Genomic DNA, 25,650 nt, shown 5'->3' with positions numbered 1-25,650 from the left:
GGGCCTGATAAACTACCAATGTATTTTAGTAGGCAGAGGTGGGGGTGTAAGATTGTCCAATAGGGTCTAATATCCAGAATGTATGTGGTACAGCTACAGTGATGAGTTTACCCAGTAAGACTTAATACTTAAATGTTTATATGGGGTCCCAGAAGAGGAGTAGCCACATAGAATGAAAACCACCAGTGTATATGATGAAGCAATGGTAGGTGTGTCCAAAACATACAGACTTCTAGTTATCAGCTTTTGTAGGATACCTTCCACTCCATATATACTTGAGGTATTAACCTCTGCTGGATACCATCTCTGGTACATAAAGGTTTCTAGGTTATTGGGCTCTGTTGCCCCCTAGCTCATACCCCACATATACTGCCAGCTCACAGACCGTGATGGACTGCTGCTGCCCAATTGCAGCAGAAAACACCGTTCATTATTTTGGAGATGGATGACCACCAAGGACTGATGGAGGAAGGTCATTGGCTAATAAAGGAACTGCCTTGGCCCATTTTATTGGTTAGAGGATAGGTGGGAGGAGTAAACAGAACAGAACGCTGGGAGGAAGAGGAAGTGAGCTCAGACTCCACAGCTCTCCTCTCGGGAGCAGACGCCTGAGAGAGACCCAGGATGGACTAGGCTAGAATCTCCCCGGTAAGCGCACCTTGGGGTGCTACACACAGATGATTAGAAATGGGCTAAATTAATATGTGAGAATTAGCCTAGAAGAGAATGGGCCAAGCAGTGTTTAAATGAATACAGTTTGTGTGTTGTTATTTCGGGGCATAAGCTAGCCGAGCAGGCAGCCGGGGTGCTGGGGACGCAGCCCCGCCGCTCCAATTACTACAAAGGACAGCTGCAGCTTAGAAGACAAGCTGTGTGTGCTGCAGAGGGTGGAAGTGCAGAAATTACTCAAGACACTTGGAGGTCCCAGATCGTGCATGAACCCCAGACATCGAACACTGTACTATTTACACTTTTGGAGTTTGGCTTTGATAGTGACTGTGCCCTGGTTCTTTCCTCTTGAAGAAAGTAATTTTTATTTTACAGGAGCCTACAGTTGAAAGACTCTGAATTTTATAAGACTTTGGGTTTTAAAAAGATTGGCTATTTTAAAGATACTGAACTATTAATGTGTTGGAATTTGTAAAGACTTAGATTTTTAAAGTTACTTAAAATTTTAATGTGAGATCTTGGAGATGAATGTGAAAGTAAAAGTGGCTTAACGGTTATGGTGATGTGTTTGTGTGTCAGGCTGATAAGAGGTCAATTGTGCTTGGTGATTTTATGTCACTTCCATACAGGCTCAAGTCATTTGAGAGGAGGAAACCTCAACTGGGAAAATGCCTCTATAAGATGGGGCTCTGGGCAAGCCTGTAGTGAATTGTCTTAACTAGTGACTGATGGGGAGGGCCTGGTCCATTGTGGGTAGTTGCCATTCCTGGCTTGGAGGTCCTGGGTTCTGTAAGAAGACAAGAGGGACAAGGCAGTAAGCAGCATCCCTCCATGGCCTCTACATCAGATTCTACATCTAGGTTCCTGCCCTGTATCCTGTGCCGACTTCTTTCAATGAACAGTGATGTGGAAGTAAAAGCCAAATAAACCCTTACCTCTCCAACTTGTTTTTTGGTCATTGCAGCAATAGAAACCCTGACTAAGACAGCAGGACCTGACACCTAGCAGTGTATTTGGTATAGTGGCCTTGGGTAGAAGTCTGCAGAAGGTCTTGCTATCTAAGAAGTTTATATATGGTAGTGACAGAAGGGTGTCTAGCAGGCAATGAAAAATGTATATTACACAACAGTAGGGAGTGTCCAAGTGTGGATTTGTGGAAATGAATGCAGAACCCACAAAGACTAGAAGACCATCAGATTTCCTGGAGCTGGAGTTGCTATGGTTGTGAACCTCCCAATGTGAGTGCTGGAGGCTAGGAAACAAACTCTTTCCTCAGCAAGACCAGCAAGCATTCTTTTCAGCCTCTATTTTTGCTTTATGTACCTTTTACCTATTAGGAACAGGAGAGGTATTTCTATGCCCACAGCAGCATTGTTCGTGTATTGTTGCGGGAGGTCCTTCCACTCCTCCAGCCTATAGCCACTGAGATACCATCCCATTGGGGCGTGGTCTCTCTCCCTTTAAAAAAGCGGCTACTTCCCTTCTCGCTCTTTTCGCTTCCTGCTCCGTTTTCAGCAACTAGACTCCTTCCTGATTGCACAGAGGGCTGTTGTCTGGGACAGTTATCTGTAAGTTTTTTCCCCTTTAAATAAATACCACCCTATTAATCATAATTCCAAACTGGTGTGGCATTGTTTGTGACTTACGCCTTCAATGTATGACTTAACATTTGATGTGATGGGAGGTTCACAAGGAACTGTTAAAACCATTTTTTAAAAAACTTTTAATTAAAAAACTTAATTAGCTGAAGGATTACTAACTCAGTTATATTGACAGTTACCCAAAAAAGAACCCAAAAGAGCAATGACAGAACTTGTTTTTTAAGACATTTAAGTATCCATTGAAAATTTATTATGCATTAGGAAGCTTAAACTAAAAACCAACAGCATAGTAAAAAGATATGTTATATCTGTTCATGGCAGAACAGGCTTCAAAATATATTTTCCTTTAAATGTATTCAGTCAGTACACAATCCTTTATAAAAGTTGTATATATTTTTTTCTGTCAATACCTTCATTATTTATAAATACAAGATTTACACAGCACCCCATCAAAAAATTAAAATCCTTACAAATATCTACATGTTTTCATACCTATAAAACTTTCAAAGGAGTGCTTTGTTAAAGATAGACCTTAGTTAGTGGTCCATTTACTGTGCAGCAAAATATAAAATCTGTAAAGTTGTCTTTGTCCATAAAACATCTCAAAAATTAGCAAGATACTTATCATGAAACTGAGCTTCACTAACCTTCATAATTTTTAAAGGAATTTGATGTGTGCATTCCCATGAGATTCTAAATTCAGAAAAACAGACTGAGATACAGATTGGTTGAAAACAAACATATTCTACATTAACAGTTAAGGCAGGAGTATGATGAGGAAACGGAAGTAGGACATAGGAGACACAGGAAGGAGCATTCTCTGCTGTTACTCTCATCACCTTGTAGGAATGTTCAAATTGTTAAAACAACAAAAACTAGAATGCTTCATGGTTGGTTGTTTAGCTTTGAGATAGGATCTTAGTATGTTGCCAAGGCTAGCCTCAAACTTCAATCCTCCTGTTAAAATCTGTAAGTAGCTGGGCTACAGGCTTGATTTTTTTTCTTTTTCTTCTGTAAAATTATTTTGTATACCAAGAATCTGTTCTGCTTGTTCAACATTATTTGAATTTTCTAAGAAAGATTTTCTTTATCTAATAAAGGTAATCATTGGCCCACACACTATTAAGGTTTGTTTTCAAGAAGCTTAAGAAATAAAAAAAAATTAAAGGGAAAGCAAAACTAGGTTTTCACTTAACCTTTGGACAAAGTCAGTAGATCCCTGATACCAAGTGACTCTTTAGAATGGCCACTCATCAACACCTATAGACTAAGAGGAATAATTCACAGAAAGAATGAAAGAAGGCAGTTAACACTCTTGTCTTATACCTTCTACCAAAAAGGGAACAGAAAAATTTCTGTCACTCTCTTTCTAGTTACTGAAGAAAAGGTAACCTTTCCTACCAGACATGATTTTCCTATCAAAGATTTAAAGTCTTGATTCCATATGACCTTGAGAGTTTCATATTTTCTGTGAAACATTTTCAATCTTTCTTAGAATACATAAACAGGAAGAAAAAGAATGGGAGTAAAGGAACAGAAAGAGGCAGAAGAGTGAAGGGTAAAGGCATGAAAGAGTAACTTAATAAACTTGGCCCAAAGGATGCTGTTAGCATTGCCCCTCCAGCACCATGAAGTCTCCAGGTGGTACAGCTTCCTCCACGGCTCCCAGACGGTGTCTGCAGAACCTCCCTTACTGCTGGGTACTGCTGGGTTATAGTTCAGTGCACTGATTTCCAGGCTCTTCAAAGGAGAGCTCCCAGATGCTGCTGTCTTGCAGTAATGGCTCAATGTCCTCATCACAGCCCCGTTCAGGGGGAGTGCTTGGGCTGCTACTGATGTTGTTATGTTTTTGAACTCCACCGGTTTTACGGTATTCAGGGATGAATAAGGCAACCAGAAAAGACATAAGAACTATACATGCTCCAAATAAAAATGGTGGGCCTGGGATGAAAGCTCCCTGATGGATATAAAAAAACAAATGAAGAGAGAAGTTAGTTAAGTATTTATTTATTTTTCTATTTGTTTATTGTTTTTAAAGACAGAGTCTTGTGCTATTTAGTCCAGAGTAGCCTTGACATCACGACCCTTCTGCTGATATCTCCCAAATGTTAGGGTCATAAGACATGCGTTAACATACCCAGCATGGTTAGGGTCTTTTTTAAAATTACAAGCTAGTTTTAAATGATTTTTTGAAAAGTCTAGTTAATTGTTTTAATAGGCCTGTATTTCATTAATCAAGACAAATTCTAATAGAGATTAATGTTTGGAAAATAACTCAGGGCAACAAATCACTGCTTTTTATATTATTTCTAATTAATAGAACCTACCCTATATACTTACAAAAGCAGTAATTTTCTTTCTGTAGTCTCGTTACCTCAGATCATACATTTCTACATATGAATATTAATAATTTCAGATTTGTACAGAACTCTGTATAAATGTTTATCTTTTAAAAAACAGAAGCACAGTAGCTTTTCAGTAAGTTTTTTTTTTTTTGTAAAGACAGAGTCTGTTGTATCCCAGGCTGGCCTCATACTTATGTAGCTAAGAATGACCCTGAACTTAAGATCTTCTGCCTTTACCTTCTGATTGCTAGAGTTACAATCATGTACTATCACACTTCTTTTAAGTTTTGTACATTTTAGGCAAGCACCTACCAACTAAGCTATATAGTAAGTCCCTTAAGCTAAATTTTTAGGTAATTTTATATTTTATTTAGGTTAAATTTAGCCAGATAATAGCATACTATTCATAGTGACTAGGTGAAAAGAGGATCTAAATAAGGTACAGACACATTTTCATATAAGACGTTAAATCTGTTATGAGCTCTTTCTGATCCCAAGCAATGAGCTGCTGCTGTCAAATGCAATGATAAAGAATAAATAGGAGGGGCTGGAGAGATGGCTCAGAGGTTAAGAGCATTGCCTGCTCTTCCAAAGGTCCTGAGTTCAATTCCCAGCAACCACATGGTGGCTCACAACCATCTGTGATGAGGTCTGGTGCCCTCTTCTGGCCTTCACGCATACACACAGACAGAATATTGTATACATAATAAATCAATAAATATTTAAAAAAAAGAATAAATAGGAATCTAAAGCCACAAGATTATGCTATAATCAAAGATAACCATTATTATAACATAGATCACCAAATTACCTGTAAGGGATCATCATCAGAATTCAAGTTTGGGCCCAATTCGTTCAGTTCAACATGGAACAGGTAGAATATGAAGCCATACAGTGCTGGCCCTAGGCCATTACAAAGTCCTCGTATTCCTGTTATGATCCCCTGGGCAACCCCTAGATCACAATGAGAAGGGAGTCAGTCTCTCAGAAAAGTGCCTCACATAAAGAGCTTATCTAGGACACTCCATCATTAAGACAGACTTGGCTGGACAGAGCCATCATAGTTTAGGCTAATTATCTATAGCAACTGTTACAGTCATTAGAGTTCATCACGATATTGCCATTCATTATACAAATGTTTTCTTGGTTGCATTATGTCTATTTAGTAGTCAGTACTCTCTGTGTGAAGATCTACAAGGAAAAAATTGAATTCAGTTTCTGAAAACCTTTTGAGCTAGATCTACCATTTAATGAGAAATAAGAAAATATTAAATAATTATTTCCTTATCATGTAATTTCAATTTTTCTATGGGTTAAGACTTCCTTCTTAGCTCATTTAATTGTTCATGTACAATAAAAGTATGTTCTCCATTCAGACCTCCTTGGCCACATGTGAATACAAAGAGGCTCCGCCTGGCCCTGGGTTGTCATCTGCAACCTTCCATCTCATGCAGACGTCCACTCAAAAACTCTGGAAGCATCAACTTCTAGATATCGCAACTTTCTAATATGGTAAGCAAAACATGGGTTTGGATCATATGAAATGTATATTTTTGTAAATCAAAAATAGGCAAGTATAATAGTATTCATACCCAGCTAAGTTACTGCAGTTAATGGTGATAACACAAAGGATGTCACTTAAGTCCATAAATCTAAGGATGGATACAACTTACTCATACAGCAAACTCATTATGTGGGAAAACAGGTATAATGATAATAAATAAACTATCTTTTAAAATTTAATTTTTGTTGAAAATTTTAAAAGTCACTATCTTTTAAAATTTAATTTTTGTTGAAAATTTTAAAAGTCCTCTTCAAATTTAAAAACATTTTCCTTTAGGGATAGAGGTGTAGCCTAGTATATTCAAGGTATTGGGTTTATACTGGCACCAAATCAAACCAAATCACTATGTACATTTGTGTTGTTTCATACACATACACACACAAATTTTCCGTTTTCCTGTAACACAAATGAATATTACAATGAATATTTACAATTAAATGAAAATAAAAAACAATAAATGAGATAAAATCTTCTACTTCCTGACTATGGTAGGGTAGGCCATTAGAAGATGGAGGAAAAAAGGGTTAATTTTGGTATCAGAACTGGCTGAAAAGGAAACACACAGAGGAAGAAAGAATAAAGTCTGCTTTCTGCACAGCAATTCTAAGTCACGTCATCGCTCCCTATCTCCAATTACTAACCAGAGTTTTCTTCATCTCTTCAAAGATCCCTTTCTTAAATTAAGCTCCTGAGACTGAATTATTTCAAGTTAACTTTTAGTGACTAAGGGGATATTACATTGTTAATTTGCTATTATTATTTAATAGAAATCTATTGAAATAAGATTATAAACCGGTTAATTCTGATGACAATATAATCAGAAATGAAACTAGAAATGGATGTTTTCTATTTCTAACTATTACTAATAACCTGAATGGTTGAGTCTGGATTGTTAAAAGTCTGAGCGTGAGCAAGGAGGAAAACAGAATTTCTGTATTTGACAAAATAAGCAGATAAGCTCCTATGACAGGGGCCCACTGCTGTCAACTGTTATTGTTATGGAGGATGCAGGATTTCATACTTCAGGAAAGAGAAGTTCCAGCTGAAGGAACAAGGGTACAAATCTCACCTTGTTGATCTGACTCTGCATTCCTAGAGATGAGGGCACTGACTGCTGGGAATGTAATGCTGGACATGGCAGCCACAGTTCCTGCTGCCCACATCATCCTGAAAAGATTAAAGAAGGCTGTAAGAAGGTTTTAAGTACTTTTAATCAGTGGCAAAAGTGCAAATGTTTTGTATTACCTCATGTTCCATTTTATTTATTTTTCACTCTTTAAAAATGGATTTCCTGGACAAGGTATAGTTTTTTAAGTAATTTTAGTAATTTCAGCATCCAAAAGGCTCACGCAAAAGCAGCATGAATTCAAGGCCAGTCTGGGATACAAAGTAAGTCTCTATGTAAAAAGAATCCATACTAACACTGACCACAGACTGGGATGCAGATCAAAGAATATTTTATTTCCTCTTTCAAAAGTCTCTTCTCCCAGGTTGCCCCACTGTCATTTCCAAGTGTAGGCACAAGTTCTTAAAAGGATGTCTATTCTTTTATTGTTTTAAATAAATACCACATCTCCATCTGCACCTGTCACTAACTTTCTACATTTCTCGAAAATTCATCTTTCACAATGTCCTTGGGCTGTGTGGTCTGTCAGGCTTGATAGCACTGTCTGCTGTTAAATGAATAAACAAAGACTGCTTCAGACCTTTGTCCTTTTCTCAGTGGAAAAAACAGTCATGATTATGTACTTCCTTTGGGGTGGTCTTTATTGATATTTAAAAATCTTATTATCATAAAGTCTTTTTAACACTTTATAAAGTGGTTTGACTAGACTAGCCAGATACTGAACCAGAGTTCACAAACCCCCCCACCAAAAAAACTGAATCATCAACTTAATCTTAGGCAAAATGTAACATAGAACAAATGGTTCATATGAAATGAAATTCAGAATTTCATATCTGCTTCCCAACTAATCTCTAATCAACAAAGCATTTCTAATAGCTCCATTTATGAATGCAAATGAGCAAATGAAGACTAATTCATGTCTACAATGGAAACTGAGACTCTGCAGTATCTGGCAATAAGGTACACAAGGACACTTGCCATACAGGAGAATGGAACTCAAGACTTCCTGTTCTTTTTTTTAATCAGTAGGTCTTAATTTGACCTTTCTTCCCATTTATAGGAAGCTAAAATATGAATACTTAAAGAAAATTGATGCAGGATACTCACATGACCTTGAAGAACATATTAGTGTTCATCAAATGATTTATTTTATGATAGTTAAATTACTGCCTAAGTGTACCAGCAAAGCATGCTGTAATCTGTTGTTATTTAGTGTCTTTTTGTTTTGACTATATGTCATATCCTGAAAGTGGGTAAATGTACTTAAGAAGCAGAAGTATAGGGACTAAGAGACCACAGAGTTCAGCTCTAAATGGAACATCTATATCAAACCTCCTTCCCACAAGGCTCAGGGACCATTCAAAGAGTTAAGTTGGAAGATTTTAACAGCCAGAAGTAGTGGACATATTCAGAGAAGCAGTATTTGCTAGATTTGACAGCAGAATTGCACACACGAACTTGCAGCAGCCAAAATACCGGTATGAGTGGAGGAGGTGCTTATGAAGTCCCACCCCAGGCAGAGGAGCTGTGGACAACTGGTGGCTTCTGGGGAAATGGGAGGGGGAGTTTTCAGTTTTCTTCAGGAATGCAGACCCTAAGAAATTACTCATGATCCAGTAGATGTCTATATCTCTACATATACAAATAGTACCAAGTGGACACAGTGGGTTTAAAAACAAAAGATCACATTAAGTTAGGGGAAAGTGATCAAAACATATATACATGTATGATATTATCCAACAATTAAAAGAGAATGTGTACACAAAGTCAGCCATGTGGCTCAAACCTGTAATACCAGCATTCAGGTGGCCTTGGCAGGAGAACCGCAGCGAGTCTAAGGCCAGTCTGGGCTACAATATTTGATTGTTTCAAAAAATACACAAATCTACCCACCCTCAAAAAAGGGAAAGGAGAGAGAGTGTGTGAGTGGGGAGATCACGAGTGAATGAGAACTGTATTGGAGGGCTGGTAGATGACAACACACATTCAATTAAGCAATGACCCCAGAACTAGCGAAATCTTTACAAGACATCTCAAATCTTCTAGCTCCACTCCTGCCCAAGCATGAAGTGCTAAATACAAACTACTGAGACAACCCCCTTTAAAAAAAAATAGTCAAATAGCCTTAGCTCCTTTAAGACTCATTATATCTGTTAATATTCACTGCTTTTTGCTTGTTTGTTTTGATAATATGTGAATTAAGGGAAGCTTACCAGGCCTGAGATCCAAAACCATACCAGGCAAGTTGGAGCATCTGGAAACCCAAGCCAAGGAGGACAGTATTCTTATTCCCTAGTGATCTCATCAATTTGCTAAGGAAGACTGTCTGTAAGGCAAAGAGGATAACTCTAAGAAGCCATATGAGCACACATGAATTTGATCACAAACTCAAATTCAGAGCATAAGCTCTTTTGGTGAAATCCACTCACTGATGGCCAAAGTCTTTTAAGGGTACATATGTCTGGTTATAAGCCCCAAGAGCAGGCAGTTGTTGGGAGCAGTGAGACCCCAGATCCTGAATTTCTTGTAATCCCCTGATCTGTGTGCCTACAGCTGCTCTGAGCACGAGACCTTCAGGAGTTCCTGATGGCAGGAGAGTGGTTTCTGGTGGGTTTGGCTGGGGCGTGGCTATCTCTATATACTCTGCCCCTGAACACAATAAAGGGGGCATTCTTGGGGAATTCAGGGATGACCCATGTTGCTGTCTATCTGTCTGTGTGTGTCTGTATATTTTAACCTCCAGGCCCTTGCCCGAAGCTCGCGAACTGGGTGCCAGCCTGGGTGTGTGTGTGTGTGTGTGTCAGGCAGTTGTGATAACTCTTCAGGGGTGGAGTTTAAGGACTCTAGTGCTGATCTGGGGCTTAGGGCCTTTGACTTCCTTCCAGAAAAGCCTGTCTAACTGGTGTTCCTCTAGTCCCTCCCAAAAGGTTAATACAGCTGCACTGCAGTTATCATGACTGAGAGGATCACATCTTAGCCTTCTTTGGAGAAATGTCAACAAGCACTTAATGTTCAGCAGAATTCCACACCTGTAAATGTTCATCAAGGTTTACTATTCTCTTGTAGTTAACAATTTCACAAAATCAAGAATAAGAGCTTCATTTTTAATAAATATATATTATGTTAAATATAACTTGTAGGGACAGTACAAAAAGGAAGATAAAGACACCTATGGGCAAACAATTAAGGTTAATATAAAAAAAACAAAAGAAAATCATAATCGACTTAGAAGTTTAACATAATTTGCTAACATGTTCCAACAGTTAAAACAAAAACAGCAAAGAAATAGTTTGCTTCTATGTATTCATTCTCTCATTTGGTAGGACTAGTTAGTTTCCCAGACTTCTCATTTCCTCTGCAGAGAGTTAATCACAGAAGAACAAGTAGCCTGGCCATTTCGAGGGAACAGTCTCTGGGCAATCCACATAAGCTATAGTGACTGTCCCTGAAGCATAGGAGGACAATATTCTTGCCTTTCTAGATTGAAATTATAATAGGTTGGAAAGAATGCACTGCTATTTACTCACTATATATATTCTAATACGCTGATCCTTGTTTGTTTAGTCCTGGAGACAGCAGCATCTAGAAGACACTTATTTCTAATTAATTTTCACATTCCACTGGTTAATTTTGCTGTATCTGGTTACTTTATTTTCCTTTAAAATAGTTTTTATACCTATTTATTACATGTGTATACACGTGTCCCAGCATGTATGTGGAAGTCAGAGGACAACTTGCAGGAGTCAGTTTTCTCCTTCTACCATGGCGGTTCCAAGGACTGAACTCAGGTCACTGCTTGGCAATAAGCTTCTCTGACCAAGTCATTTCGCCATCCTGTTAACCCAGTTGTTTTGGCAGTGAGTAAGAAGAATGGATCCAGCACAAATTACAAATAACATCCTAATGAAATCTGTATGAAGTTCTATTGAATCCTAAGGACTTCAGTATTATATGTACAACCAGTTCCGTGAGTTGTGTCCCTACCAGCTTCCTGAATTCAGTGGTTCTCTACATGAGCAAGGTATGTTACAGCAGGAGTTAAGCAGCTGAGGCAACAGTGTGGAGGAACTCTTTGAAACTTGTATCCTTGGCTTCTTATAGAACTGAGGTTATCAGGATTGGGGGGGGGGGCAGGGTGGGAAGCTTTGCCTTTTTAATCCACATGTTGTAAAAAACACTCACCTGAGCCACAATTGACAGAATTCCTACCATAGCTATGAATGCCACAATTTTCACAGATCCAAAACCTATGACCTGTAGAAATGAGAAAAAACAAATAAAAAAATCACTTTTGTAATAAGAGCTATTAGAGATATAATTAATAAGAAATTGTTTTTTCCCTATTAAAACTGACAGGAGAAAATAGCTGAGGGAAGTTCAGAAAAGCAGTAGGTAGAAGCTGAAAAAATTAACCCAAAATTTATAGTTAAATGTGACATAAAATAGTTATAAGTAAGCACAAACTGAATTTTTTGAAAATTTTATTATGCCTACTGTTTAGTATTCCCTCTCTTAATTAGTCTGCCCCAGTGTGGAGACAATGAGAGCACAATAACGAGAGTGTAAAAGAAAGCAACTTGACTTTTACTGTTGCCAAGGTAGAACTGGACCATCAGCGAAGTCAGTGGCTCTTGAGTCCGGTTGTATTTTAAAATTATGTGAGCAACAGAGAAAAGGAAAGAAGGGGAGAAAAGAGAACAAGAGGAGGCCAGACCCCACTGAAGATGAATTATATTAGACTTCGAGGTATGCTCCAGCGGTAGGTGTGCTGTGAAAGCTCCTATATACTTCTATTAAGTAAACAGCCAAGTCTGACTGGCAATGACCTCTAAACCTCCAACTGCAACAGTAACTATAAGAGGATTAATAATTTTTAAAAGGATACATTACTTTGTCTTCTACTGAAATTCTATAATACAGGAAAATACTAAAAATAACTTTATATAGTCTTCTTACTTCATAAATGAGCATCTCCCACCCAATCACAATTAAATAATAAATTACTAGTGTTAGAACCTCTGGGTCTTCTGTTACAACCTAATCATATTCAACTACAAAATCTGGACCTGGTGGTATAGCTCATGCCTATAATTTCAGCACTAAAGGAGGTGAAGGCAGCCTATTATCAGCTTTATGCATAACTGCTAAAACATGTAAGCAATGCCAAGAGTGAACTTATCACAAAGTACAAATTGAGTGGTGCTCCTTTATAAAAATATATAGACTCATAAACCGTACCAAATGAATCCCTTTGGTACCAGCGTGCACCTGTGGGTAAGAGATATGACAGCTCTGTATCTTCTCTTAATTTGGTTCAATGTAAATGGAGACTGCACTTTAGTTTCCCAGCTGCCCAGACCCAAATAATCACATAAAACTACATTAATTACAACACTGTCTTATTAACCAATGATAATAAAACATATTCTCACCATACAGAGAGAAATCCCACATTGTTCACTCTAAATGCTATTTTAGACAAGGGTCTCATATTTGGTGGTGGATGACTTTAATCCCAGCACTCAGGAGACAAAGGTAGGTAGATTTCTGTAAGTTAGCCTGGTCTGCTCAGCAAATTCTAGGCCAATTAACCAGGTTTTCAGAATAAAAAGGATCAGAGTTTTGTTTCTGATAATTCTCTATTTTAAAAGAAATTTTCCAAAGTAGATATCTTACTGTGTTCTTAAATCCTAGATATAAGCAACACCCTTGCCTCACAGCAAGAAGGTAGGCATGGCCACCCACACCTGTCGCTCCAGTTACTCATGAGGCCATTATATGCCCTGCTTTGTGACGTCTCTAGAAATAAATTCACATTTCCTTTTCTACAATGGTTTCTCCAACCTATCTTAGACAACTCTCAGTCTTTGATATCTACATGTTAGAAGGCTACTAGGGACTACTCACCTGCCTGAGATAGAGAAAAAAGCTGGAATATTGTCCAGCTTCAGGAAGGTACGAGAGAAACACTGTGACGCAGATGAGTAAGACTGTAGAATCTTTTCCAACTTTCTTTAAGGACTGGGAATAAGTAGAGAGCAAAAACACAAATGTCAGTGTTCTTGTGACACTGGCTTCACTATTTTTATATATCTCTGTCAAGATATCTTGAACAACCTATAAACAGGCCCTGAAAAAATGTTTCTACCAAACCTTCTTAGAAAAATCAATTATCTCTCTGGATTTGTAAAGTAACTTCTTTTATATGATTTTAATTACAAGGTTTTCTTTCTTTTTTTGACACGAAGTCTCATGTAGCTAAGGCTGGGCTCAAACGTGTATGCAGCTGAGGATAAACTTGATATTCTGATCTTCCTTTTCACCTCTTCCATAGTTTTCACTATACATAAAATCACTCTATTCTTCAAGTTATTGATAGTCAAGTTGCCTGAAACCAGGAAGACAATTGGTACATCCTAAAACTTTTATTTGAACAGGAGTGACAAGTGTCACACAAGTTTTAGGTCATCATCTATAAACTTTATATAATCAATACCAAAACAACTAATGTCTACTAAAACCTTTCTACACAAGACATTAGATCAGTTAACTTACACATGTTAATTGGAGACCTTATAGCTGCCCTGAAAAATAAGCCACAGTAGTTCTGTTTTACAGAGAAGTTTCTACATGTAACTTGATCACTACAAGGGATAAATACATATACAAACATACTTACATACTCACATACATATATAAATAAGTAGCTTGCAGGCTCTCTAGCCCATTCCTGTTTCCTCCCCCAAACTCCCTGCTCACCATCTGACAATATAACTAACATATAAGAGGAACAGGCAAGATCTCCAGGAAGTACTCTGAGTGATCATTTTAGAAAATAATTTTAAGGAACTGGGGAGATGGCTCAGTTGGTAAAGTGCCTGCTGTACAAGCATGAAGAGTCAAGTTTGATTTGCAGCACATAAAAAAGCAAGGCACTGTGGTGCATGCCTATAATCTAAGCACTGGGGAGGCAGAGACAGGAAGATCCTTGGAACTTTCTGGTCAGGTAGTCTTACGAGATTGATGAGTTCCAGGTTCAGGAGAAACCCTGACTCAAAAAATGTGGTTTACAACTATTCTATAAAAGTCGGTATGACAGGGAGAGAGAGAGAGAGGTACAAAAATTTCCTAGCACTATTTCTTGTTAGTGTGATATACTCCCTACTACATCCCTCTCCTACTATCTTCATTCATTTTATTAGGTGATAAAAACAACCATGTCTTTGAGGGCAATATTTTGTCTCACAACTTAGTTCTGTATTTCTCAGTCTCTCAGCCCTTTACTTGTAAGTAAAGTTTTTTTTTATTTTTACTGTAAAAGAAATGAATCAACAACTGTTGGTATATATATTTGAGACTGTATATATAGTCTTATTTTTCTCAGTAAAAAGAAATACATAGTAAGTAAATATTTTCATGTCTTATTTACCGCAAAAGGGTCTGCTTGTTTCCAAGAAATCTGAGCTCCCCAGGAAGCAGGTCTAATTTTCTCCGGTAGAGATTCTGGAACTGCTACCAAAATGAAGCAGATATCTAGGAGAGCCACCACTGTGGCTACCAGCACAACAAGGCTGTCTCCATAATTTGCAGAGAGGTATGTTCCAATGGCTGGGCTGCTAACCAGACTAGCTGCAAAGGTAGCTGAGACCTATGGGAAAAAAATACAGTCATTTAGGATCCTAAATATGAACATCAGTGGAGAGAGCATGCTCTCCCCCAGAGGCCCACCTACTGCAGGTATATAGCTACAGATATCCCCCTCCCTCAGTGAATGCCTGGTACCCACAGGGGTCAGAAGAGGAACTGGAGGAATGGATAGTTATGAGCAGTCCTCTACAAGAACAACTGCTCTTAACTGCTAAGCCATCTCTGAAGACGCCTCTCCTGGATTCAGCAAGACAAATGTGTTGCACACAAATTTTAAGAATAAAAGAGAAGGAAAGCAATTTTGCTTAAAAATATATTCACCCACTAAATGGAGATATTCTGGGGAGCTATAATTAAAGTACGATATAAATGAACAGTGTAGGAGTTTTCCTCATAAAACACTAACTGGTTTTGCCTGTTTAACTGGAAAACAGAGATGCACAAAGAAGAGTATTAAAACAATTCCTTCAGGGCCGGGGTTTTATCTCAGTGGCATGCACCTGCTTCGCATGAGGCATGGTAGTTCATGCCTGTTATCACAGTACTTAGGTTGGTAAAGGACTTCTGAGTTCAAGGCCAGGTCTAAGCTACATAATAAAACTGTCTCAAAAAAAAAAAAAAAAACAAAAAACAAAAAACAAACTCCTAAATCTCTGAAGAACTGATAATGAAATCTATAAATTTCTCAGGTACTGTATGTGACTCATCCAAAACCAGTATATTTCCCCACATACCCATCTATCTCTTTATAACTATTTCATTAACACAGTGGGGGGAAAAGGTAGCTGGTTTTAAGAGAAAAAGCTATAACCAAAATAACTGCATTAATAAAAATAAAAGAATGAAGGCTGGGGATATACAGCTAAGTGATAGACTATTAAGCTAGCATACTCAGAGGACACTGGGTGTGATCATTAGTACCACTCATACCAACACCCACACAAAAGAAAATTAAAGATTTGTGGAGGGGTTAAAGCTTTCTGGTTAGGGCAGTAGCTAGTAAGCCTTATTACACTGCAGCTCTATGTTCTACATTTACAAATATAATGTAAATATTCATTCTCTAAATTATAAGCAGATTAGAGTACCAAAAACATGCTGATAAGTTATTAAGACTAGAAGATGCTATTAGAAACAAAAAAAATCACATAAGGAGTTAGTGAGTTAAGGAAAAACACTATAAAGAGTGAAATGAAATTAGAAGATATCATGGGGGTTCTAGGAGTGTGTGAGATGGATATGATCAAGATATATTATATACAGGTATGAAATTTTAAAAGATTAAGTAAAAATGCTGTTTAAAAAGAAGCACTAGAAATCACTATATCTGATTATGATTCCTGGTAAGCAATGACATTTTTGTATCACCTATTATCCCACAACTAAATATAAAAACATAATACATATAAAACTAATGCTACATTAAAAAGCTTTCAAAGCTAAAAATGATAGAAAAAAGACTTTTGCAGTGGAGAATAAAGATATGAAAAATTTTAGTTTGGGAAATAAAAATTCCTGAAACTCAGTTATTTAGTATGTGAAAATGACAGAGATCTTACCATTTTATTTGAAAAAGTCCAGGCAGCCACATAACTGCCACAAATTGCAAAAACAAGCAAACAGCTATGGGAACTGTGCTGTACTGTCTTCAGTTGTTACTTGAGCACTAGGGTACCATTATTATTGATTGCTATGACCCTTAAAGAACCTCCTTCTTGGTTTCCTGAAGGAGTTCCAGAAAGGAAAGCACATTTTAATCTAAACTGGATATCAAAGTACCTTCTAGAATTTAATTAACACATCCTGGAAATAATCGGCAGAAAATTCTCTGCAAGCTAGATAGGCTGTAAGGGAATTACTGGCAAAGACCTAGGCCTGAGACAAACCCAGTAGCCTACTGCTGAGCTGCAGCAGCTGATGGGATAGTACTTCAGAATGATACTGTATGAGCTAGGATGTTCACTCACTGGCTTCTTGCCATGCCTCATGAGTCACTAACCCTAACTGTCATCTACAATGAGAAACTGAGCTAGAGATTAAGTAATTAAGTGACAGTCACTACTAATGACTATCAAAACCCTTTCTGTAATTAGCACAGAAGCACTATAAATTGTGTTTCCACTGAAAGCAAAAAATAAACAGCTATGAAAATTCCACCATAAGGAAAAAACAAATGGGGCTGACAACATGGCTCAGCATGCCTGTTGCACAGGCCTGGTGACCAGAGTTTGATTCCCAGAACATGATAGAAGAAGAGTAGCATGTTATGGTAGTTGTTGACACACACACACACACACACACACACACACACACACACACACACACACACACACTAAAAGACAAAAAAAGGGAAAAATGTTTAACCTGAAGGAAACAAAATGTCTAACTAGTCAGACATTATATGATGTATATACATCAAATATGTACAAGTTTTATGTTTCCATGTATCCATTCACATTTTTGTAGTCTAATAACATTGTGAGGAAATTTTCCATGCATGATAAGACAAGGTGGAGAAGAAAGCTGCACTTCTATGAGGTATAGGATTTTGGTGCTCTTCATGACACTTACAGCCCACTTTGAATGTTTCCTTCTTCGAAGCCTTCCTATTCACTTTTTCCTCTATCCTGAACAGTAATGCACAGTGCTTTCAATTTAGGATGACGCATGAATAATGTTCACAGGAGGTGGGAAGGGACAGAGTGGGCAGATAGTAGTCAGAAGGGAAAGAGACGCTAACTGTGGGTGCCTGAAGTCAATAAAATAATGTGTTTTGTGGAATGGAAGTAACTTACCTGTAGGTTGGAAACTGATCAGTGAATTTACTCATTTAATCAGTTAACAGGAATGAGCACTTTATTTTAAGAAGCAGTATTTTGAAGAAAAGGGTACAAGAAAGAAAGTAATTATCTGGGTTTCTGGCTCTTATCCTCCTTTAACCTACTACTCTCCAATATCTAGCCAGATCACTTTTCTTTTTACAACATACATATATATCCCAGATACTGAACATGTGTCTATAATTGCTCATCAATATGAGTATATGCTATCTTATCTCTAAACCATTTAAAAGTACTTTGCAGAGGGTGGATCTCTGAGTTAGAGTCCAGCCTGGCAGTCAAGGCTACATGGCAAAATCCTCTCTCAAACCCTGTCTTTTTTTTTTTTAAGTGGCAGGGGGGGAGTTAACTTGCAAAGATGTGATCTACTGCCCTGGCCCAAAATGCTTCTGCTGTCATCTTTTAATAGTTCTTTCTTCTCATACATAACTATAATATCATTATCATGACTAAGAAAATGCGACTGTCTAATGTCAAAATATCAAAAAATAAGTTCCTCATAACTTTTGATATTTACTCAACACCATCTTCCAAATTAACAACCTTTTGTTTTCTATAGGTTATGTCTCAAATGAGTACCTGAGACACATTGTTGAGATTCTCACATTTCTAAAATCTATTTCTGATGTTATCTTAAACACCAATTTCTTGTCAATTTTTAACAGAATGCTATTAATTACTCTAGTTTTTAAGTCTACAAGCTGGACATAATGGTGTATGCCTGTAATCCTAGCACTCTGGAAATGAAGGGAGGAGGAACTGAAGTTCAAGGTGATCCTAAGATACTGAGTTTGAGTCTAGTCTGCCCTAAGACCTCAAAATAACAAAAATTCCTATGACAGGTAAATTGCTACACAATATAATAAATTACTAGCCAATATAAAAATATAACCCCAGCCCTCAAGAGATTATGAAAGGAAAATTCCAAGTTTGAAGTAAACTTGGCCTACTTAAGTTTTTGTTTCAAAACAAACAATCAAACAAAAAGTTCACCATCTTACCCATCCATAAGCAGTACTTCTTTCGTGCTCTTGAGTGAAGTCAGCTACATAGGCAAATATTACAGAGAAAGTAACTGAGAAGACTCCAGATACAGAAATCATGCCAAAATACCACCTATAAAAAGATAGTTTTAAAAAGAATATGATTAAGAACATCATCTTCTGTTAGCTGAAAGATTATTTTAATTACTCAAGTTTTATAATCAAAGGCAAAGATATCATGTGACTATTATAAACTAATGAAAATAAACTCCCATATTTGCATATATGTTTAAAGATAAATATAAAATTAACTGGAGTGTTTTTTTTTTGGTTTTTTTTCGAGACAGGGTTTCTCTGTGGCTTTGGAGCCTGTCCTGGAATTTGCTGCTCTGTAGACCAGGCTGGTCTCGAACTCACAGAGATCCGCCTGCCTCTGCCTCCCAAGTGCTGGGATTAAAGGCGTGCGCCACCACCGCCCAGCTTAAAATTTCCTTTTTAAAATTTTATATGGGGCTGGAGAGATGGCTCAGCAGTTAAGAGGAGTGGCTGGTCTTTCAGATGACCCAGGTAAAATTCCCAGCACCCACATGGCAGCTCTCAACTGTAACTCCAGTTGTAAGGGGTCCAACCCCTCACATAGATATACACAAAAAAACAACCTATACAAAAACAGTACAACAAAAAATGTTAACATAATTCAAACCAAAAATTTCTACAATATGCATAAATACATTGAAAAAAGTTAAAATAGCAAAAGCCAGAATATTACAGAATACAAAGTAGAGTTTATTTTATAACATAAAGATATTTTAATATTAAAAAATTACTAATTAACAGTAACATAATTAATCTATAAATAGTTCTTTAAAATATCCAAATTTTGTTGTTACTATTATTGCAGCTCTCTCTATATACATGATGTATGAAAGAGTAGCCATGTGTGTGGCATCATGTCTTGGGCAGGTCAGACAAGAGTTGGTTCTCTCCTTCAGCTATAGATACCAGGGACTGAACACAGGTCCTCATGCTTACTTATCAAGTATTTTCACTCACTGAGCCATCTCATGGGCACCACAACAGTTTTTAAGGAGACAAAAACAAAACAAAAGCAGCAAAAAAAAATAAACCCCTCCCTCCATTTATGCTAAAAGCCATCTAATAACATCTCATATCTAATTCTTGATATAAATAAATTCTGAATCTAATCAATAAGTCTTTATTTTAAAAGTGAAAACCCTTGAATAAAATAGAAACAAAATGCTAAAGACATAGCTCAATGGTTAAGAGCACTGGCTGCTTTTCCAGGACTCAGGCTCAATTCCCAGTACCCATATGGCTGCTCATAATTGTGTCTAACTCCAAATCCAGGGAATCCAACACCCTCTTCTGATTCTGTAGGCACCACATACATACATGGTGCATAGACATACATAAAGGCAAAATACTCATACACATTAGATTTTAGAAAAAAAGGAAAAAAGAAAATGCTAATGAAGAAAAATTATAACAGTCTTTACAAAATAGAAGAAAACACCACAATCATCACTTTAATTAAATACTATTCATTAGCTATTAAGGTTTCAAAGGGCAGTAAAGAGCATAAAGCTAGAAGGAATGAGGTAAAATTATTTACAGATGACATTAATATACTCAGAAAATCAAGCAACTATGATAAAAGGCTATTTTATATTACAACAAACGAATAGGATATATAAGAGTAGAACCATCAAATGTTTAGGATTTAAATAAATATTACACTAGCAAAGGGAATTTTTATAAAAAAGAAAGGCATGGTGCATTAGTATTCTACAAAAAAAAAGATTACTTGGTAGAAGATAAAATTATTATGGTATCCAAAAAATTTACTTAACAAGAATTCCTTATAATCAAATAAAAGTATTTTCACACAGCAAGAGCATCTCAACACCAGAAATACTGGTTAAGGTACTATCCCAAGGTCTAGAACTAAAAACACTAAAATTAAAAAAAAGGAAAAAAATAAAAACAGCAAAAACAAAACAAAAAAACCTGGATTCATCATACTGAAGAGCAAAAATTAATTCAAATTCATATCATATATTCTAATAAGCTAAGGGTCTTTATGGAGTATGCAAAATGTGAATCCTGTTTATTCTTACACAATTTTTATTCAGTGCCACAGTGCAATGAAATGACAAAAAAAAAAAAATACATTGGCAAAGTCAACCACAGCACAGAGGTGAGGACAAGAACTGTGAGGGCACTTTCAGCACTGACTTCCTATGACATCATAGCATCAATATCTTCTCTTAGAGCCACCTTGAATTTCTTCAACTAAGTAGAGTTTACTTTGAAATGGTTAAAGAGTGTTCTGCAGATCAAAGTAATGGTTGAGTTCATAAATGATTGGGATTGAAGTGTTTTGGATTTTTTCCTTTTTGAATTGTGCATATATATGAAGAGTTATCTTAAGCATAGGACCCAAGCGTAAAGTAGAATTTATTCATATTCTGTATACTCCTTATGCACAGTCTAAAAGTCATTTTATTCAATATTTGAAATACTTTTTCATTATTTTATTCTATATTTGATCATTATGAGGTAAAGTTTGTATATACTTGAACCAATTAGATTTGTGTTATGTCAGTACTCAAAAAAGTTTGGCATGTTTATAGATCATTTCACATTTTGGATATTTGGATTAGGAGTGGTAGCCAACCTATTTTTATTTACATAAGACTCAAAGCAGACCAGTATGATAGTGAAGAGTTCAGCTACTCACCAAGGGCTGATCCTCATCAGTGGGATAGGAAAACAGGTAAAGAAGACTGTACCAAGGAGAAAGGGCTTCCTGCCCCACACATCAGAGAGAGCTCCTATGAGTGGAGCACTCAGAAAAGAGAGCAGGCCCTAAGAACAAACAGAAGCAAAGGTTACATTTAAAGTATGATCCCTTTATTACTTATAATTCTTCCTTTCTATATGTATTCATCAATATTGCTAAAATTACTAAAGCATAATTACAATCTGAATTATATTGTTTAAGACATAAGCATAATGCATAGACAAATATTATATAAGCATGAAGGGTTAAATAAAACTGTTGCCTGGCAGAGCAATTAAAGGTTTATATAAGAATTTATAGATTTGCCATGTATATATAGATAAAAATGACCTAAGTCATTTAGAGTATTCACTTGGCTTTTTAATGTTAAATTATTTTATACATTATAAGTATTTGTGTTTTATATTTTTTTTCTGACTTAATAGGGATTCCTGGTTTTGATTCACTATGATTTCACACATTTTTTTCTTACCTTTACACCTTGAATGAGACCATTCATGAGGAATGTGTGTTGAGGAAATGTTTCATGTAAAACCTATAAAAACAAATAAACATCAAGACATATTCAAATATAAATTAAAAGTAAAGATTCCTGCCCTTATTACTGGAAGGCTAAACAGGATGAACTCTAAAAATTATAAAATGTTTATGAAATCTTAAACAACAAGAATAAACCACTTCAGTTAGAGCTACAGAGGAAAACCTTGTCTCAAAACCAAAATAAAACAAAACACTTTGAAGCCATGAAAAGACAGTAACATAATAAAACACTAACAATAAGAACTAGACAAGATAAGCCCTAGCACTCATAGGAGCTTTTGTCATAAAATATTTAGAGCATGGTGTCCATAAAGCCAAGCCGAAGGTATCTGATAACCCAGGACTGGAGTTACAGACGGTTCTAAGCTCCAGTGTGGGTGCTGGAAGTCAAACCTAGGTCTTTTGAAAGAGCAACAAGTGCCCATAACTGCTGAGCTATCTCTCCAGCTCCTTGAATTAATCTTAGGAAGGAATATACATCTATACATCAATCAATCTCTACCCCCCCCACAGAGCACTATATTTCATTTTTACCAATAACAGTTGAAGTAAATTAATAGATGATGTTAAAAGAGAACTTTCAATAAATTACTTTTCCAGATTCCCAAAACTCCTATATGAAAAGATACACACATACACACATACAAAAACAGAGAGCTATAAGAGAATGCATTACTAAAATATGTCACAAAGAAAAACTCTTGACAATATATTATTGTCAATGCTGCTAACCTTTGTAGTTGGTCACAAGATAACAATCACAAGCACAGTCTTCAAAGTGGACCATTTACAGAATTAAGTGGGGTGTAATTCAAACCAACAGTGCTTCAGATTACTTAGTGCTGTTAAAAGCAGCATAATGCCCTTTATCTACATTGTACAATCCTTCTGTATTCTAGAGGAAATGGAAGAGTGCTTATCTCTAAACCAGATGAAGAGTTCCTGTTTCTATTAGGGGAGATTCCTATGCTAATACACTTTCAAAATATCCTTTAGTTTCAGCTAAAACTGTATGCTGCAGATTGGGCATGTGCAAGAATATACCCTCCCCAAATGCCTCACCCATATGAATAAGTAAGTATACGCCTCCTTAATAAATGTGTCTATGTCCCATGTGGTTCTCCAGCTTCTTACAGCAACCCATAGACTTTAAAACATGGAGCTTGAAAGACTATCTATGGCTAATTGGCTAGTAAAAGATCATGATGACTGGTTGTCAAGGAAGCAGGCATTGGAACTATAACACCAGCACACTCTCAGCCAAATTCATGCATTTATATTATTTGCCTAGTCCCAGAAAACATCTCTTTCAATTTCTCATCTACTGCATCTACTCTCACTTATAAATATAAACTGATACATCAAATTCAGCAGAAAGACTGAGAAAGGCTGTTGATGGAGGAGGGTCATCTTTCTATCTGTTGATTTCATTGGTTAAGCAATAAAGAAACTGCTTGGCCCTCATAGGTTAAAACATAGGTGGGTGGAGAAAACAGAACAGAATGTTGGGAGAAAGAAGCTGAGTGAAGGGGTCGCCATGATTCTCCCACTCCAGGCAGATGCAGGTTAAGATCATTCCTGGTAAGCCAGCTCGTGGGCTACACAGATTATAAGAAATGGGCTAGTCCAGGTGCGAGAGTTAGCCAAGAAAAGGCTAGATATAATGGGCCAAGCGGTGTTTAAAAGAATACAGTTTCTGTGTAATTATTTCGGGTAAAGCTAGCCGTGCGGGTGGCCGGGTGCCAGGGACGCAGCCCTGCCGCTCCTACTACAACAGTACCAGAAAGACTGACAAAAAGGAAAAGATTTACCTCACTTCTAAAATGGCTTAAAGTAAAAATGTTTCTTCTCCACCAGACTGAATATTTCCATCAGTGTGTATTACAAATACTCTACATGGGAAAACTGCACCAAAGACACACAAAACAAAAAGGTCTTTATAAATCAAATACAGAAGAAAATAAAGAGATCCAAAAAGAAAAATAAAAAGAGCATCAGAACAGAGAATCAGAGGAAATCCAACTAAACATCAATTAAATTAAAATACTAACAATATACTGTTTAAAAATCATAACATTTAGCTGCTTTATACCAAGTAATCACAACTATAAAAGTCATTCTAAGCATACAAAACATCATGCTAGTATGGGGAATGATAATTTGTATTAACGGCTTTGTTTCAGATGTAACTGATGCCAGAGGCAGTATAATGAAGCATATATCCCAATCTTTAAGACAAGATGACTCACTAATAGTTATTTTACACTCTCTTGTCACTTCTTTTTATAATTTTATTATAGATTAACAAAGTTGGAAATCTGCTGTTGCCTTTGCTAAAGTATTAACCTTGTTTACATATCTAGAAATACATGACAAACAGAGTTGGAGAGCCGGCTCAGCAGTTAAGAATGCTCACTGTTCTTATGGCCAATCAGGGTTCACTTCTCAGTACTCACATCATAGGGTTCACAACTGCCTGTAACTCCAGATCCAGGGTATCCTACACCCTCTTATGTTCTCCACTGACACTGTACACACATGTGTAGCCATTCATTTAAATAAACTATTAGTAAGACAAACAAATGCCAAGAAAAGCTCACTGTATCTGTTTGATTTAGATTAGTGCTTTGAACACTGTCAGCTACACAACAGTAAACAAAGATTTAACTAGTAATATTTATTAGATACTGAGTGGTACTTACTGACTTTAATAATTAATCATTTACATAAAAGGGCCTGTAGGAAGCACAGCTTAGAGTAAGCATTGGAGAAACCAGGATTGTCAGTCATGGGGGCCTATTTTCTTCAATAGAAGGAAATGAACGTATCCTGGTTACCTGGAATGCTGGGGTGAAGTCAACCTGGTGATCTTTTGTTGTTCCATTAGGAGCCAGCCTCCATCTGAATTTCCTCCAAATCCGAGAATTGCTTAGGCCCTAATCCTGAGCTTTGTCCCTTTGTGCATAGAAAACCCATGATAGAGGTCCCATGTACTTTGCATTCTTCATCAACAGAATCTATCTTTATACTTATTACAAATCCTTCCTCTCTAGGTCCTAGCCTTAAGTTCTGCTAATTAACCAATAAGAACACATTTTTATTTTAAAGGTCGCAGGTACTTTGCTACTTTGTTAGGGGGAGCTTTTTGTAGTTATGCCTTTGTTGCAATAACTGTCATGTAGAAACCTTTTTCCAAATCTTTACTATGCTTAAATGGGTAAGAAAAATAAACCACAAAGTCAGGCTGGAAATTTTGAGCCAGCCCTGCAAAGCTGGTACTGACTGGAGTTTCATTCTTCACCTTTTTTGGATAATCTCCCCACTGGCTCTGAGGCTTGCAGGGTCCTCGGCACAGGCCCATTCTATAAATTTTATTTTAAAATCAAGAACAACAACAAATATATATATATTTTACAATATATATATATATATATATATATATATATATATAAATTTTACAAAATCCAAAAAGAACATCTACTAAAGCCAGCAAATCAATCTGTAGCATCTC

The 25,650-nt window shown here is 36.8% G+C and overlaps 1 protein-coding gene across 1 annotated transcript in view; it reads right to left on the bottom strand.

Annotated features, from left to right (window-relative positions):
* Nucleotides 1–2,497: 2,497 nt before the first annotated feature.
* Nucleotides 2,498–25,650, bottom strand: part of LOC121453687 (hippocampus abundant transcript-like protein 1) — a 40,595-nt gene continuing 17,442 nt past the window's right edge. The window contains exons 3-12 of the mRNA XM_041660616.1: nt 22,072–22,134; nt 21,537–21,664; nt 18,794–18,908; nt 14,735–14,953; nt 13,213–13,326; nt 11,488–11,559; nt 9,519–9,631; nt 7,249–7,346; nt 5,427–5,569; nt 2,498–4,227 (exon numbers count right to left, since the gene is read on the bottom strand). Of these exons, the coding sequence (XP_041516550.1) occupies nt 3,982–4,227; nt 5,427–5,569; nt 7,249–7,346; nt 9,519–9,631; nt 11,488–11,559; nt 13,213–13,326; nt 14,735–14,953; nt 18,794–18,908; nt 21,537–21,664; nt 22,072–22,134 (1,311 nt within the window). The 3' untranslated portion in view covers nt 2,498–3,981. The remainder of the gene's footprint in view (nt 4,228–5,426; nt 5,570–7,248; nt 7,347–9,518; nt 9,632–11,487; nt 11,560–13,212; nt 13,327–14,734; nt 14,954–18,793; nt 18,909–21,536; nt 21,665–22,071; nt 22,135–25,650) is intronic.

Source organism: Microtus oregoni, unplaced genomic scaffold (assembly GCF_018167655.1).
Source record: "Microtus oregoni isolate MIOR12 unplaced genomic scaffold, Mior012 000011F_ref0000422, whole genome shotgun sequence".
Classification (NCBI taxonomy): Eukaryota; Metazoa; Chordata; class Mammalia; order Rodentia; family Cricetidae; genus Microtus; species Microtus oregoni.
This window is presented reverse-complemented; position numbering and strand designations above follow the sequence as displayed.